The sequence below is a fragment of the Spermophilus citellus genome (assembly GCF_964194105.1).
Source record: "Spermophilus citellus genome assembly, chromosome: 12".
Classification (NCBI taxonomy): domain Eukaryota; kingdom Metazoa; phylum Chordata; class Mammalia; order Rodentia; family Sciuridae; genus Spermophilus; species Spermophilus citellus.
This window is the reverse complement of record NC_138198.1, coordinates 103,304,702-103,321,774: the sequence shown is the minus strand read 5'-3', so window position 1 is coordinate 103,321,774 and position 17,073 is coordinate 103,304,702. Positions and strand designations below refer to the sequence as shown.

General features: G+C 39.9%; 1 protein-coding gene across 2 annotated transcripts in view; it reads left to right on the top strand.

The window, feature by feature from the left end:
• The first annotated feature begins 9,012 nt into the window (after positions 1–9,012).
• EPG5 (ectopic P-granules 5 autophagy tethering factor) overlaps positions 9,013–17,073 on the top strand; it is a 96,684-nt gene continuing 88,623 nt past the window's right edge. For both annotated transcript variants that reach the window (XM_081263070.1, XM_081263069.1), the window contains exon 1: positions 9,013–9,150. In XM_081263070.1, the coding sequence (XP_081119196.1) occupies positions 9,088–9,150 (63 nt within the window). In that variant the 5' untranslated portion in view covers positions 9,013–9,087. The remainder of the gene's footprint in view (positions 9,151–17,073) is intronic.

The following is a 17,073-nucleotide window of genomic DNA, read 5'->3' as shown; positions in this document are numbered from 1 at the left end:
GTAAATATATCCCCTACCAACTTTATGGCCCAGTAGAACCTGAAATTGAAGGGATAGGAAGCATAAATTCCCCCGGTGGGTCAGTCGGAGCTATGGTGACAGAGACCACTTTAATCCCTTGGTTCCTAGACCTCTGTTTTCTACTTATTATAATTATAATCCATATTCAAATTTACCTATTAGAATATTGTGGCCATATAAGCATCATAATGCTTCATCTGGGCCAGTACCCTAACCCTCCAAGGTATCATTCTTAAGCTGCTGCACCTTTAAGAGACCATCCCAACATTCCAACAGGACAGAACTCCAAGACAATGTGTATAGAGCAAGACACAGTCCTATTGTCATACTACCTTCACTGCAAAAGATCTCTTGGTATAAGGCAGGCATGCTGAATGGGGCATGATGGTTCCCAAGGTGGTCAAATTTGTTTTTTCTGGAAATATTATTTCGGCTCACTGTTTCAGAGGTTTCAATCCACAGTTAGCAGGTTCCATTGCTTTGGGCCTGAGATGGGGCAGAATATCAGGGTGGATATGTGTCCTCAAGGAAAGCTTCTCAGCTCATGGCAGTCAGGAAGGAGAGAGAGAGAGAGAGAGAGAGAGAAACAGAGAGAGAAACAGAGAGGGACAAGATATAGTCCCCAAGGGCACACCCCCAGTGACCCACTTCCTCCGACAAGGCCCTACCACCTTCAGTTTACACCATAGTCCATTCAAATTATTTATCCATCAATGAATTGATCCATTGGTGAGGTCAGAGTCCTCATGATCAAATCACTTTCCCCAATTCCCATGTCTGAACATCGCTGCTTTGGTGACCAAGACTTCAACACATGAGAATTTAGGGAACATTCCAGATGCAAACCATAAGAATGGACAAGATGAATCTTACTCTTTTGAGGCCTAAAGAAGATATACAGGCAGAACAAAAAAACAGAAATACAGTGTGGCTGTTGTATTAACATTTCTCAGGGATGGCAATTAGGAAAAAACATGTCTAAAAGGCCCTTTAGGAGAGTGATAATGAAAAACAATTTGAGAAACTCTTGTCTAAAGTTAGTTTTTTAAATGTTTATTTTTTAGTTGTAGTTGGACACTATTTATTTATTTTTTTATTTATATGTGGTGCTAAGGATCGAACCCAGGGCCTCACACGTGCTAGGCAAGCACTCTAACACTGAGCCACAACCCCAGACCCTAAAGTTATGTTTTGTGGAACTCCATAATGATATATCAGACACTCTCTAAGCCCTTGGACCGTGGTGCTGGCCCAGGCACAATGCAGCCCAAGAGGGCAAATCCATTCTTGGAATTAATCCCAATAGAGAGGAATTTCTGCCCCTTACAGGGCAAAAGAGATTTGATGGAATAAGTTCACCACCAAGTGGCTGGTTGGTCTCTTTGAGGGATAGTAATGCATTTAGGGTTCAGTCTTAACCATTGGGCTAATTGGTTAGATAATCATCAGTAGGCAATAGATCAGAGTGGGTCAGCGGAGGGTCCCTGAATAGTCTCCATTTCTCCCAACATGGCTATCTGTTCATGAACTCACTGAGAAAGCACTAGAGTAGCCAAGGACAGAGTCCAGCTCACTTCTGGCAATGTGGCATCCTATCCCCCTCCCCCGCCTCATTGTTCTCCTCATCCTCTGTGATGGATATTCTCTTGTGAGTGTTGATAAGACAAAGGTTTGTACATTTTCTTGCCCATTCCCACGGGCCCACCCTTACTCTTCTTCCCTAGACCTCTTTGTCTTTTTCTAAGTTTCTTTCCTGATCAATCTTCATGTGCTACTGCCCATGAGTCAATGTATTTACCTTGGACCACATCTTCCTTCACAGTAAGTTCATGACTGGCTGGATTGCATGACGCACTACCTCTTGGGAGTGCTTGTCTTCTCTGTTTTTTGCAGTCGCTTCTGAGTGGGGCTGTAGTGTGACAGCCATCCTCGAAAAGACCAACAATAGCACGCACAACTGACCTGTTGCTCAGTTTTTTCTTCCTTACCAACTGGGTTGAAGGAAATTTATAAAGGCTATAAGTATGAGCTGGAGGAGAGACCCAGGTGCAACAGAGAACTGATAGGCCTGCATTACCTGTTGGATACCGTGCCTGGGCTTTCTGGATTCACTTAGGCCTGATCCAGGATGCACTGCGCACCATATCCATTGCAGGATGGATTTCTGATGTGCCCACCTTGTCTATGACTCAGGGGATATGAAGAAAGCTGAAGTAATTTAGAAGTAACATTTTTTTTTACATATTCATATTTCCTTTATAATTTTACAAAATGCATCTCTCTCTCTCTCTCTCTCTCTCTCTCTCTCTCGGTATCAAGGATTGAACTCAGGAGCACTCAACCATTGAGTCACATCCGCAGCCCAATTTTTGTATTTTATTAGACACAGGGTCTCACTTAGAGCCTTGCCTTTGCTGAGGTTAGCTTTGAACTCGAGACCCTCCTGTCTCAGCCTCTTAAACTGCTGGAATTATAGGCGTGTGCCACTGCACCTGGCTCAAAATGCATCTCTTTATTTGCACATTTTTGTGACAGTAAGGATTGAACCCAGGAACATTCTATTATTGAGCTACATCCCCAAGCCTTTTAACTTTATTTTTTATTTTAAGACAGTGTCTCACAAAATTGACTAAGTTGCCCAGACTGGTTTTAAATTTGCCATCTTGTGCTTCAGCCTCCTAAGTAGCTGGGAGTAGAGGTATGTGCTACCATTCTTGGCTCTTTGCATCTCTTTAAATGCCACCTTAGCAGCTTTCTGGTGTCCCCACTATTCTCTGAGTGACCCGAACTTATGATTTTCTTTAGCCCGAAACAACAATTGATAACCAACCTATTCTATTATCATTTGCCTCCATACCTTTAAAAGACATTGATGTTGGGTGAACTCCTGCACCTGACTTATACCCCAAGCCCCACAGGGGAGGCCAGAGTCATTATGATGCTGCAGCACATATGTGATCATATTCCACTGCCAGTGACATGCTTGTCATTTGGCCAGGTGGGAATAATTGCATAATGCTATCCTGACACTAATTCTGAGTACCATTTATGATACCAGCCATCTTACTCTGAGGTCCCCCAGAAAGAGGGACTGAGAAAAGGATTTGAGATCAAGAAGTGTACTGAGGAGGTGAACTTAGAAAACATCAATCGTGGAATGGGAAGTGAGAAAGGGAAGAAAAGGAAGTAAATAGAGTATGCTATTAATCAAGTTGCTGATGTGGGAAACTGGGGCTTAATTCCTCTGGAGGACTCTGGGAAACAGCATATACTATCTGAGAACTAGTTCAGCCAAGGAAGGGGTGAGGGAACTGAGTGTTAGTATTAGTTTGCTAGAACTGTTGTAATCATAAACTGAGTGGCTTAAATAACAGTTTTGGAGGCTGGAAGTCCTCCAAAGATAAGGTGTGGACAAGACTGGTTTGTTCTGAGGACTGAGGGAGAATCTGTTCCAGATCTCTCTCCTCACATTGCAGTTGGCCATCTTTTTCTCTGTGTCTTCCTGATGTCTTCCTTCTATAGGTCTCTGTGTCCAAATTGTCATTCTTTGTAAGGGCAACAATTGTATCAGATCAGAAGCCTCCCTTATGATCTCGTTTTAACTTGATTTCTCCTGTAAAGACCCAATCTCCAAATAAGGTCACATTCTGAGATACTAGGGGTTTAGGAATTTGGAGAGGGGACATAACTCAATCTGTAACTGTATTTATATGCCAACTTCCACATGTGTTACTGGCTGAGGGTTGCCTCAGTTTGTATTATTTCTCTGACACTTCCGTACCAGTGGTCAAAGGGAGCTCGAGACAAAGAGATGCCAGTTGTTGGGATTTGGGGCTGCACACTCAGAAATGTAAATGTCACAGAATGTGAGTGGGGGCCCTAAAAGTGTCAGGTGCTTTGGGGATGCAAATGTCTATTTCTTTGACTTTTCAACTTTCTTGTTCTTTTAGCAGAGAAGATTATGAGGACAATAACAGAATAAAGGACAAATATTTTTATGCTCTCCTGTTTATAGAAACAAAATTCTGTTAATGGAAGAGACCCTATCTAAGGAAGACACTCTGCTAACAAAATGTAGGCTGGCCCTTTTTGGTATTTGCTTGTCCCACAAGTGTATTGTCTCAAGACACTGAAATAACTTGGAAGTTGCATGATTGCTTCTCAGTTTTGCAAAAATGTATTTAGTAATCAAGAATGATGAAATATTGTCTTTTACAGAATGTTGTAAAGGAAGTAATTGATTATTGTAGACTAAATGACTTCTCGGAAATCATGTTAGATGTTGCATCAATGGGGAATGGCCACCAGATGGCAACCATAGACCATGCAATGGATTTTGTAAGCAAGCGTAAGAAGGATCAACCCAGGGCTCCTTTGTGAGTCTGGCAACTTTCACCGAACTAGTTATAACAAATGACAAGTACTGGTCCAGATTGCGACATAGTCACATTAATTTTGTAATGCTATAATATGAGAAATAGTCTTTTTATGAAAGACTAGTTCTCGTTTTTAATTGATCAGGGTTTTTCTCATGAGATTAAATAGTATTTCAAATTCTCAAAGTTGCAGTGAAAATTAACACAACCTGTTAGAGAAAAATTTGACATATATTTATCAAAATTGAAACAAGAATCAGCCTCTGAAAACATTTTCACATCTAAGAATCTATCTTATTGAAATACATATTCATAGGGCTGGGGCTGTAGCTCAGTGGCAGAGCGCTTGCCTAGCATATGTAAGGCACTGGGTTCGATTCTTAGCACCACATAAAAATAATAAAACAAAATAAAGGCATTCTGTCCATCTACAACTACAAAAAAATTGAAAAAAATACACATGTATAGACATATATAAGAATGATTACTTTTATAAGCATTTTTTAATTTGTTACAAGCATTGTTTTTAATAGAGAAAAAATTGCAAGCAGTTTAATGTCTATCAGAAGTCTATTTAAATAAAAATTAACTAAGGGAAAAAATGAGGTAGAATTTTCTATTTCTGAAAAAAAAGGATATCCAATATTTATTAATTAAAAGGTCACAGATGATATATACATAGACGTTGAGTATTCATGAGTGTGTTATTTGTATATGGATTGGAAAAAATAACACTGAACTGTTATAATAGTCAACTCTGGGAGAGGAGAATTAACTTATTGGCACATGGACATCTTTACTGTTTGCAGACACATTTAAAAATAATTTAACTGGGTGTGGTGGTACATGCCTGGAGTCCCAGCTACTCAGGAGGTTGAGGCAGGAAGGTCGGTTGAGCCTATGAGTTCGGGACCAGCTTGAGAAACACAGGGAGACCACATTTCAAAAAACAAAAAAATACATTGTAATTTTAAGATATTATAGAAAATTTTGAAGGAAAGCAAAAGTATATAATCTCAACAACTAACAGTCAATATACTGTGACTATTATGAAGAATACAGTATCTTTTAAAAAAATTTAAAAATAGTTGTACACATTTTATGGGATACAGTGTGATAAGTCAATACATTCATACAATGTGTAATGATCAATAAGGGTAATTAGCATTTCCATTTTCTTGAATATTTATCATTTCTTTGTGTTTGGAGATTTGGAGCTTCTCTTTTCTAAGTTCTTTGTAAAATATGTAATGAATTGTTGCAAATATATTCACCCTACTGTTCGGTAGAGCACCAGCACTTATCCCTCCCATCTATGACTTATCCCCTCATGTTCTTGTCCTCTAGGGAACACTATTCTTCTCTCTACTTCTGAGATTAGTTTTTTTAGCTTCCAAATATAAGTGAGAACATACATTTGTTTTCCAAGGCAATATTTCTAGAATGAAATATATCTGAACTTTATCTTGTCCCCAGTGTGTAAGTATAGAAAGCTGAAAATGTGGAGAAGATAAGCCTGGCTTCCTATCTTAAAAGCCTATTTATGTAGTATTACTGCCTTGGTTCAAATCCCAGCTCCACTATTTACTAACTGTGTGGCCTTAGGCAAACAATTCAACCTCTCTGAGCCTTAACTTTCTCTATGAAATGAAAACAATAAAATCATCAACTTTGTAGGGTTAGGAGAAACAAATGATTTAATATGTGAAAAGTACTTAGAACAACACCCAGAAGATAGTAAGAGCTCAGGAAATGTTGGTGATCATTACAGCACAGGGTAGCAAATCCCTTCACTGCTAATTTGGCTCTGTTTATTCTCAAGGCAAAATTTTTAGCATCTCTGCAAACAGCAATTATAAATAGAAAAGACAATTTGTAGTTGTTTTATTTTTTGAAATTAATCTGTTAAATTATTTTGAGATTAGCTTTCAATTTCATATACACCACACATTTAAATTTGCCAGGTCTCTTAACCAGCTAAAGCAGCCTCCTTTGAGTTGCTTTCTAAAGGACCCTCATTTCCTCCCTTCTCTTCCTTCTCCCAACCTCCTTGGTTAACCCCTTTTTATATGCAGCTCACCTGCCCTCGTGTAACCTTTTTATTCCATCTTTTCAAAGTAGGTCTCTTTTCCCCACAGATAGCAACATCATGATTTATTTATGCATTGTGTGGGCTTCCCAACTAAACTGTAAAATTGCAAAAACACTCAAGTACTGGTTCTGTCTTGCAAACCAAGTAGTGGGTAGTACATAGTAGAACTTTAAGAATGAAAAGGAATTTGAATTGGTGGAGACCAGTGAGGGTATTTCAAACTGGGAGAAATATCAGCAGAAGTTTCCAATAGTACCTGGGCATGGTGGTGTGTACCTGTCATCCAGCTATTTAGGAAGCTGAGGCAGGAGGATTGCTTGAGCTCAGGGAGGGATGATCGGGTAGGGTGAATCAATGGGTACTTAGTTAGATAGAATAAGTAAGTTCTGGTGTTCTACTGCATTGTAGGATGACTATAAATAATAAACTGTATATTTTGAATGTGTTCACAAAAAATGGTGTTTGAGAAGATAGATATTTATGTTCTTTTTGGAGTATATGTCTCTTTTCCAGCCTGGAATTTCTATGGAAATAATAATGAATAAATACCATTTATTGAGATGCCTGTTGCTGCAGATACCTTTCTCAATTAGCCCATTTAATACTCCTGACATCTCAAACATCAAACATCTCAAAAATCTTACCCTGATTTTTTCTCCTATACTGCAGATTTAACCCACTGGTACCTTACACTGAGCTACATGCTCATCTCTTCTCCCTTCCTTTTTTTTTTGAAATAGGGTCTTACCAAGTTTCCAAGGCTGCCCTGGAACTTGTGATCCTCCTGCCTCAGTCTCCTGAGTTGCTGGAATTATAGGCAAGTGCCATCACTTCCCACACTTATCTTGATTTGAACATTACATAGTGTATATGTGTATCAAAACATAAATCTGTGCACTTTTATATGTCAATTAAAAATAAAGTAAAAAAGAGCAAGGAGAATATGTAAATACAATACCATTTTATATAAGGGATTTGAGCATCCACAGATTTGGTGTCTGAGGGGCTAAAGTGTGAAGGGTATAGAGGTCACAAGGGAAAGGGAATCCTGGAATCAATCCCCTAAGGATTTGTATACACCAACCCTAAGATACACAAATATACATTCTGGGTAGCTTGATAATATTTTGGTTGCTGTTGAAGATTTGGAATCAAAACATAGAGAACTGGGCTGGGGATGTAACTCAGAGTACTTTAGTTAGATCCTCGACACCGCTACAAAACAAAACAACTCCCCACAAACTGAATTTCATATGATTAACTCACAAACAAGACATCATACAGACTGTACTCTGAAGTCCTTTCCAATTCCCATGCTATATTCCTGGATTTTTCACTCTAGAGTGTGCTATGGATGAGTGAATAGTCTTTTTTTCTCTTCCCATACAGTCTATCTCAACTGTAATTCCAACACCAGACAGAACAGGTCAGATACATTTGCTGGATTCACTGAATCTTGTCTGTGTTGACAATTTTCTAGACACCCTTGGGATACATTCAAGGAATGAAAGAAAGAACCTTGCCCTTGAGGAGCTCACATTCTAAGAGGACTGCCAAGCACTAATAATAAACATAAAAACAAATTCTATAGAATTTTAAGAGGTACTAAATGCTTAGGAAAAGAGAAATCATAGAGCTAGGAGAAGGAGATGGGCCCAAATTTTTCACCTCTGGAATTTTCAAATGAAGCAAAGTATGTAAAGTGTACAATATACTTTTTTGAAAAACTTTTTTTTAGTTGTAGATGAACACAATATTTTATTTATTTTTAGGTGGTGCTGAAGATCGAACCCGGTGCATCACACATGCAAGGAAAGCGCTCTACCACTGAGCTACAACCCTAGCCAGAAAATATACAATGTACTTTTATGAGTCTTATTTGTTTTATTTATGTTCTTTTTGGAGGATATGTCTTTTTTCCCAGCCTGGAATTTCTATGGCAATGATAATGAATAAATACCATTTATTGAGATGCCTGTAGCTGTAGATACCTTTCGCAATTAGCCCATTTAATCCTCCTGACATTTCAAAAGGCAAGTACTACCATTTCTAAGAGCAAATTTAAGTGCACTCCTAATGGACATCAACGTTTCTTTCCTGGAGTGCAGTGAAGAGATTTGAGTTATTTAACTGGATCTGATTATTTCAGGATAAAAAAAAAGAGATTGACAAGCGCCCTCCTCCGACTTCTTAAAGTCAACCTGGGCGAAGTAGGCGAGAGCACTCGGGTTCCAAAGAGATCCTGGTTTCTTTGAGCCAGGTGAACACAGCGGACTCCCAGGCCAGAGAGTTCACAGCTAGGGCCCGGAACGGCCACAGTACGCGTGCGCAGGGAGGAGCCGGAGCCGGCGCAGGCTTGCCAGAACAGTGGGTGGAGTCTAGGCAAGAGGAAGGGGGCGGGGCCATTCTCTCCCAGCGCAAAAGCGTCCCAGACTGGTTTGTCCCACGTTGCGGCCCTTAGAACCTCGGAGTTGCCGCCTCCTGCCTGGGAGTGGTGGAGATTAAATCATGTGACAGCGGGGAGGCCGGAACTGGCCCGGCTGCGTGAAGAACAGGGCTTTGATAAAAACAAACGGCGACGGAGTCTCGGCTGTGTCTATGGCCGAGGCGGTGAAGCCCCAGCGCCGGGCCAAGGCCAAGGCCAGCCGGACAAAAACCAAGGTGAGGAGCCGTGCCTCCCTCCCGAGGCTCTGGCAGTGCGCTGCCTCCTTTCTTTCCCTTGGGCCTCTCGAGCCAACTCTATTCCCATTCCTTGAGCCTCTGCATCCTTCGCTTCCAGCATCTGATCCCACCACTCATTGACACCGGCCCTGCACCTCCATTCCTCCTCCAGCTCCGCCTGCCACACTGTCAGGAGCCCACTTCGCCTTCTCCTCCTCTGATCTTACCCAGCTCTTGCTTTTCTGCTCCCTTCTTGACTTTTCTCACCAGGGTTTGGATTCCTGCTGTGAAACACCTCCCCACCCCCTTTTAATTGCATCTTATTTATTTCATTTTATTTTTTTGTAACGTGGGATTTTTGTTAGTCTCTCCTTTCACAAAGAGGAGAGAGACCTCTCCTCCACATTGAGACAGTATCCTCTGTCTGAGCTTTATGGGTAGCGACAGATATAAAATAGACTGTAGTGATGTGTCAGTCCTCTTCACTTTCAAAATTCAGGGTGGTACTGCTGTTTCTTCCTATCCCAATTGTTTTATGATGGACTAGAAATTAGCTCCAGGCAGGACTCACATAGTAGGAACTTATTTGGGTTTTTCGAGTTTCCTGGTTTAGAGTACATCTGCTATTAATGTAGTTTTAAGTTGATTTGTTCTGTTTTTAGGTGTAAGTTTGGATTTTCATTTTGTCCCTATATATTTTTTTTTACACTGAATAGATTAAATGCTACTCCTAGATGGCCGGACCTAGATAATTTGGCTTACCTGAAGCAATTTATATAAACGAAGCAAAGAGGATGGTGTTACAACTACAGAAAATGTTCTTTCCAAGTAGTGGGTGTTCCAGAGCAGGTGTAACTTAAGCATGATGCCATAATCTGATCCTCCCCACCCATGGGAACAGGGTTTTACATGGTTGTCTTATTTACTGAAAATGACTTATGTGGATCACTCTCATTGTGATGTCTTCTTAAAAGTTGTGGTGGAATTAGGCACATCAGTGCATCCAGGTCTGTCAGGAGTCACTCACTGAGAAAGCCATTTTGGTACCTCATTTTAGAAATACTTTAAAGAGAAATAACTTTACATTGTAGTAGATTGGTAGAGAACTATCTACACATAAAAGAAAGAGAAAACTTATTGACCAGGCATGCATAAAGTCCCTGGAAATTAAAATAGAGTAAGTAGTACATAACATATGAACATCAGTTGTCTGTAGAGAGTAGAATCTAAAATCTTAATATATATGCTTTTTTCTCCTCAAGTAAATGATGAAACTAAATCATAGATGGTTTAAATGATAGTCCAGAGTCATTCAGTAAGCATGGAACTCAGGTAAGTCAGAAATTCTGATTCTCAATCAGTAGCTTAATAATTATTTCATATCATGTCTAGATGTCTCTATTTGTAGAACATTATAAATGTTTAAAAACGATCAGTAAAGAGGATTCTCAAGTTATTTTGTTTAAAACAATTTCCAAATTAAAAAATTGAAAAGTGTCTGCTTTTGAATCCCTCCACAAAAATATTGACATATTTCTTAGATAAACATTCAATAGATTGTTTTCTTAACTGTTAAAAGTTTATGAAGAGGAGCTGGGCGCAGTGGTACATGCCAGTAATTCCAGTGACTAGGGAGGCTGAGGCAGGAGGATGGCAAGTTCGAGGCCATACTCAGCAATATAGTGAGGCCCCCAAGCAATTTAGTGATATCTTGTCTCAAAATAAAAAATAAAAAGGGCTGGAGATGTAGCTCAGTGGTTTAATGTAGCCCTGGGTTTAATCCCCAGTATAAAAAAAAATGAGGAGGAGTAGGTGTGATAGTGCATGCCTATAATCCCAACAACTGGGAAAACTGAGGCAGGAACATAGCAAGTTTAAGGCCAGCCTGGGCAATTTCGTAAAATCCTGCCTCAAAATGAAATTAAAGGGGGGCTGTGGATGTAGCTCAGTGGCAAAGTGCCCCTGGATTCAATCTCCAGTACTGCATAAACAAAATAATAATAAAGTTTATGAAGAAACCTTCATTTCAGAGGCAGTTTTTCAAACCAGAAATCTTTGATACATACTCTTTCCTCGCCCTGTAAATCTAATTTGTCACTAAATCTTATCAGTTATATTTCCCTTCTTTTCATTCTGCCCATTCTTCTGTGTTCTAATTATAATGACCCTTCTCCAAAGAGGATTTCTGCTGAATTAGTCTCTCACACTCATTCTTGCTGCCCATTCTCTAAACAAGCTTGTTTGATCAAAAGTTTTCCTAGGTTTCCCATCTCCCAGGGGTTAGAGTTAAAAGCATTAAATCCATGCATGATCTGGCCTTCTTCCTCCTCAGCTTTAGTTCTATTACCACTCTCTTTTGATTCTCAACCATATGATCCATTCCTGCTGCAGGGCCTTTGCACATGCTGTTTTCTCTTCCCTGACACCCCAATCCTAGGCCCTCTTCATGTAGCCAACTACTGCTCATTTATGATGTCTCAGTTTAAATACTTACTCAGAAAAGCTTTTCCTCAGCCTTCTCATGTTACTCTCTCCTTCAGTAACACTTTGCCCCCCTTCTGTGTCCCTCATCTCACTTGTAGTTACTTTGCCACATTTGTCTTCTCCTTTCTATTGTGAACTCACTGAGGGAGGGACCTGTCTTGTTCCCAGTACCCTTCACAACTCCTGAAGTCACTTGATAATTTGTGTGTGTGTTGGGGGTGGGGCTGGGTGTTTAATCCAGGGATGCTCTACTGTTCGAGCTACACCCCTGATACCCAATTAATTTTGAGATGGGGTCTTGCTAAATTACTGAGGTTGGCCTTGAATTTGCCATTCCCCTGTCTCAGAGTCTCAAAGTGCTGGGATTACAGAGGTGCACCACCATGCCTGGTGAACAATGTTTGTGGAATGAAGAAATAAATGCCAGAATTGAAGTATACTTCTAACCTTTGTCACTCAATTTCACTCTAGTAAATTTCCTCTGATGGTATAAGAAAATAAATAGAAAAAGTCCACCACCAGCAAGAACTCTTGTCAATTTAAGAAAACTAACTCTTCTTTTAGAATAAGTAGATGCCTTTCTTAATGCTGATTGTGGTTCATCATTGTTTTATAGTCCTTTATTAATGAAACCTTTCCATCTGTGATACAATTTGGCCACTGTTTACAGAGCTATAAAGTAGCTTCAAGGCACAGCTCAAGTGGATAGTGTCATGTGCTATTGTCTTTAGTTTGAGTGGCTTCTGGATTTTACCCAGCTGCTGACCTACATTCCTCAATGTTAATCATCTAGTAGGTGACCTCACACTACATTGCCTTTAGGTGTATGGTGTTTTTCACCTGGTACCTTAAAGATAACATTAGATAATGTTCAAATAACATTTTCATTTTTAGTATCTTTCTTTGCTAAAACATCTCCCAACTCTGAGGACCCTGACTTCCTTGATCTTGGTGAATTTTGGGTCAGGAAAAGTAAATTCTTAGATTTGAACTTTAGTCTTCAGGAGTAGCAGATTTCATAATTATAGAAAGTATTTTTACAGTTAATATTAAATTCTGAATACCAACAACTTATTAATAGTAAGAGCATCTAATAATTGCTAAGGAGGGACTGAGAGGTTTCCTGGAAAGCTGGTAGCAGACACCAGAAGATCATTAAATCGCCATCCCTTTGCTCCCTGCTTAGGCATTGAATTCTACCTCTGGTCCCTCCCCACCATGAGGGGATATGAGACTGAATTGGGGCATGCTGTGTAGTATGACTTAGTTAATTTTGTGTCTCCTAATGTCCATTCACATGTTAAGCAGTTGTTGATCATCTGTTGTGTCCCAGAAATGGTTTTAGGCACTTGGAGTAAAAAAAGAGAAAGAACTCAAAGAACTGGCCTTTATGAAGCTTCTATTCTTGAGGGAGAAGACTGACAAAAAGCAAAGCAAAACAAAACCAAACCTCATAAAAATTAAAATATACCAGGGCTGGGGATGTAGCTCAGTGGTAGAGTGCTTGTCCCATGCACGAGGCCCTGGGTTTAATTCTTAGCACCACCAGAATGTGTGTGTGTGTATGTTTGTGTGTGTATACACATGCACATATACTTGTGTATGTGTATATATGTACATATATAGTATACATCACATTAGTAGGTGTAAATGCTGTGGAGAAAAGAAAAGAACAGGTAAAGAGTTGGGGAGTACAGGTGAGGAAGTAGTATGGGATACAGTTTTAAATAGGTAGGCAGGGTAGGTCTTACTGAAGGTGACTTTTAAGTGAAGGTGTGTAAGAGATAAGAGATTTTGTCATGTGGGTTATGCACGTGAGTGTTTCAGCAGAGGGAACAGCTGGAGTAAAGTTGTTACACGGTGAGGGGAGTGATGGCAATTGAGGTCAGAAGGATAGGTCCTTGTCAGGAACAGAATCACCCTAAGTTTTGAGCAGACGAGGGATGTGACCTCATTTAAAGCTCTCAGGGATCACTGTGTTTTCTTTGTTGAGAATGGGTTGTAAGGGCTGGGGTAGAAGTACAGAGACCATTCAAGAGACTTGAAGCCATCCTAGCAAGAGGGAATGATAACTTGGACCAGGGTAATAGTAGCTAAGGTGCAAGGAAGTGTTTCAAATCCGAGAGGCAAGAGGATTTGCTGAGGTTTGGATGTGGCATGTGAGTAGAAACTGTCGGGAACACAGAGGGTAGAACAGGTTTTTCTGGGAAGCTTAGATGTGTTTTGGATGTGTTAATTTTCGGCATTCACCAGGAGAGTAGGGTTGGGTATGTGAATTTTACTAGAGAGAGCTTCAGGCTGGAGAAAGAGATTTGCAAGTCATTAGCAAATAGATGATATTTAAAGCCAGAATCTGAATTAGGTCATTTGGAGAATGATTATAGTTAAAAAGGTGACAAGAACTGAACTCAGGGACACTCCTATTTTAAGAGGTTGGGGAGAAGAGGTGCAGCCATCCTGGTAGGATGTGTTCCTGGTGCCCTCTACTGAGAGTGTAGTGCCCTAGAAGCTGAGCGAAGAAAGTGTGGGAAGGAGGAGGGAGAGATCAGGCAAGCCAGATGTTGCTGACACAGGAAGTTAAGATTAATAAGGGCAGCACTGGAGAAGTGGCAGCCCAGGAGGAGGAGTGTTCAGAGTGAAGTGTGTGGTTCCCATTCTCTGCAAGCTTTCCTACTTGGTAGCTTTCTTGTGTATCCCAAAAGGAGCTGGTGAAATTTGTCTGAGAGCATTGATGTGATAGTAGTAGTACTAGAGTGTCCATCCCTGCTCCCTTCTTCTTTTTGTACCAGGGATTGAACTCAGGGGCACTCAACCACTGAGCCACATCCCGAGCCCTATTTGTATTTTATTTAGAGACAGGGTCTCACTGAGTTGCTTAGTGCCTTGCTGTTGCTGAGGCTGGCTTTGAACTCGTGATCTTCCCGTCTCAGCCTCCTGAGCCACTGGAATTACAGGCATGCACCACCACACATTGCCTCTTCCCCTTTTTCTTTTCTTTTCATTTTTTAAAACACTGTCTTTAAAAAAATTCTTTTTTGTAATTGTAGATGGAGAGAATGCCTTTATTTTATTTGTTTAATTTTATGCGGTGCTGAGGATCGAATCCAATGCCTCACACATGCTAGGCAAGTGCTCTACCACTGAGCTACAGCCCCAGCCCCCCCCCCCCCCCCTTTTCAAATCTGTTCTGTGCCAGGCATTGTGCTAAGTCTTATGATAGAGGCATGAATGGTAGGCAGACTCTGCCCTTAAAATAATTTAGTTATAAGTATACTATAAAATATGAAAAATTGAACCATCATGTTGGTGACAAAGTACCTCATTGTTTTTAAGGAAGGAGTTGTAGTTCTACTTAATGCAGTTTGATGCAAGTAATAAATAGAAACTTCTCATTTGTTTTTCAGAATTTAAAAATGACTTTTAAAAATGATTACTTACAGGGCTGTGGAGATAGCTCAGTTGGTAGAATGCTTTCCTTGCATGCACAAGGCCCTGGGTTCAATTCCCAGTGCCACAAAAACAAACAAAATTAAAAAGAAAGAAAGAAAGAAAAAGAGCTGAGGGTGTGGCTCAGTGGTAGAGCGCTCTGGGTTCAATCCCCAGCAACAACAACAACAACAACAAAATAAATAAATAAAAATGATAACTAATGACTACTTTTCTCATTGCTCACAAAAGTATTGCTCACAAAAGTATGTATCAGTGTATACACTTCACACACAGAAATGTACGCCCCAGAGATGAGATGGCCAGCATTCCATGTGTTGGAGATAACTGTTGTTTAACAGTCTGTATGTTCTTTAGCTCCCTGCCCCCATACACTTATATGCCAAGGTGTATTTAATTATAGTTAAGAATTTTTTTTTATGTTTATCCTTGTCTCTTCTACTTCTATATTGTTTCCTGATTGTTCTTTCTCCTGTCAAATGACTTTTAAATTGTTTCTTTACCTGTATGTAACTTATGTGGAGGTCAGATGTAAAGAAGGCTAAGGCAGGAGAATATCGAGTTCAAAGCCATCCTCAGCAACTTAGTGAGGGCCTAAGCAATTTAGCAAGACCCTATCTACAAAATAAATAAATGTACTTATTTAGTACATAAATATAATTGCTGGGGATGTGGCTTAGTAGTTAAGTGCTCCTGAGTTTAATCCCTGATACCAAGAAAAAGTAAAGAAATATAGATTCTTCTTAATATCCTTGGTCATTTTTAGTTATAAGAAATGTCTTTTGCTTAGAATTATATAAGTACAGATTTGTGAACAGGTGGTTTGATAATATATTGAGTTGATACATAAAGAGTTGGGATTTTATTTCACAGTTTATGATGATTATTATATATAATGTGTCCTATATCATTATCTGTACTTAAGAAGGCAAAATAACTGGAGGCAGATTTTCTTTTTCAAAAAAAATTTAATGAAATAGAATTTTACATTTTAAGTATAAAAATAGATTTCCACTTCAGAATGAAAATTCTTTGTTCTGAATTTATTGAATCTTCTTTTATATGAGTCTGGAAAATCATATAAAAATGAACTTCTAAACGTGCCATAGAACATGGTTGATGTAAATATTTGTTGGATAATTCAATAATTTCGTTATCTTAGAATGCCAGTACCTGGGACAGAGTCCAGCATGAGTAGGTAGTTATGAATTACAGGTTATTGCTATTATCTTAACTATTACTGAATACAGTGTCAAAAATCAGTAGTAGATAGGTTTCAAAGAGACCTAAAATACAGTCCATGTCATGTAGATACTTGTGTTGTATTTGGGGAGTCAGAATATAAAGATAAATAACCACATGGGATATTGCAGGACCTGGGCCTGATGGTAAGGACCTGTTGCAGAAATTCCAAGGGAAGCCTTCTCTTGGGACAGAATCGTAGCTGAGTCATTGAGGGCACTCAGTGACAGAGTTGATTTGACCGTTTTTGTTTTTCAGAGTGGTGTTCTAGGGAGACCAGTCTTACAATTGTATTTGGGATGAGTTGTGGTGGAGCAGAGACTGGAGGCTTGGGGACCATTCAGGATCTGTTTCCCTTTTTGTTCTTTGGAAAAGTGAAGTAAGCCACAGGGAGCCCTCATCATCACTCTGGAGGCACTAATGTTTGATGAAGATCATAGCAAATCCCCTTACTTTCCCTGTGTACTCCAGAGGTCATGTCCCTATCCCTGGGATCTCTGAAGGAGCAGAGTCAGATCTTTGTCATCTGCTTAGATAGTTGTGTTTCCTGCAGTTGCCCATCCCTCTGCTATCAGTCTCCCTTGGGCTGACAGATCCATTCTTTGAATCAAAGGAATCTCCTTTTCCTGACCTTGTGTCTTGGGGCACCTCTGGTTTAATCCCCTCCTTAGACTAACTTCCCTAACTGAGGCCAAGGTGGAGTTTTCTTTGGTTCAGCTTTTTAAAGAAGTGAGTTCCACTCTCTGGGGA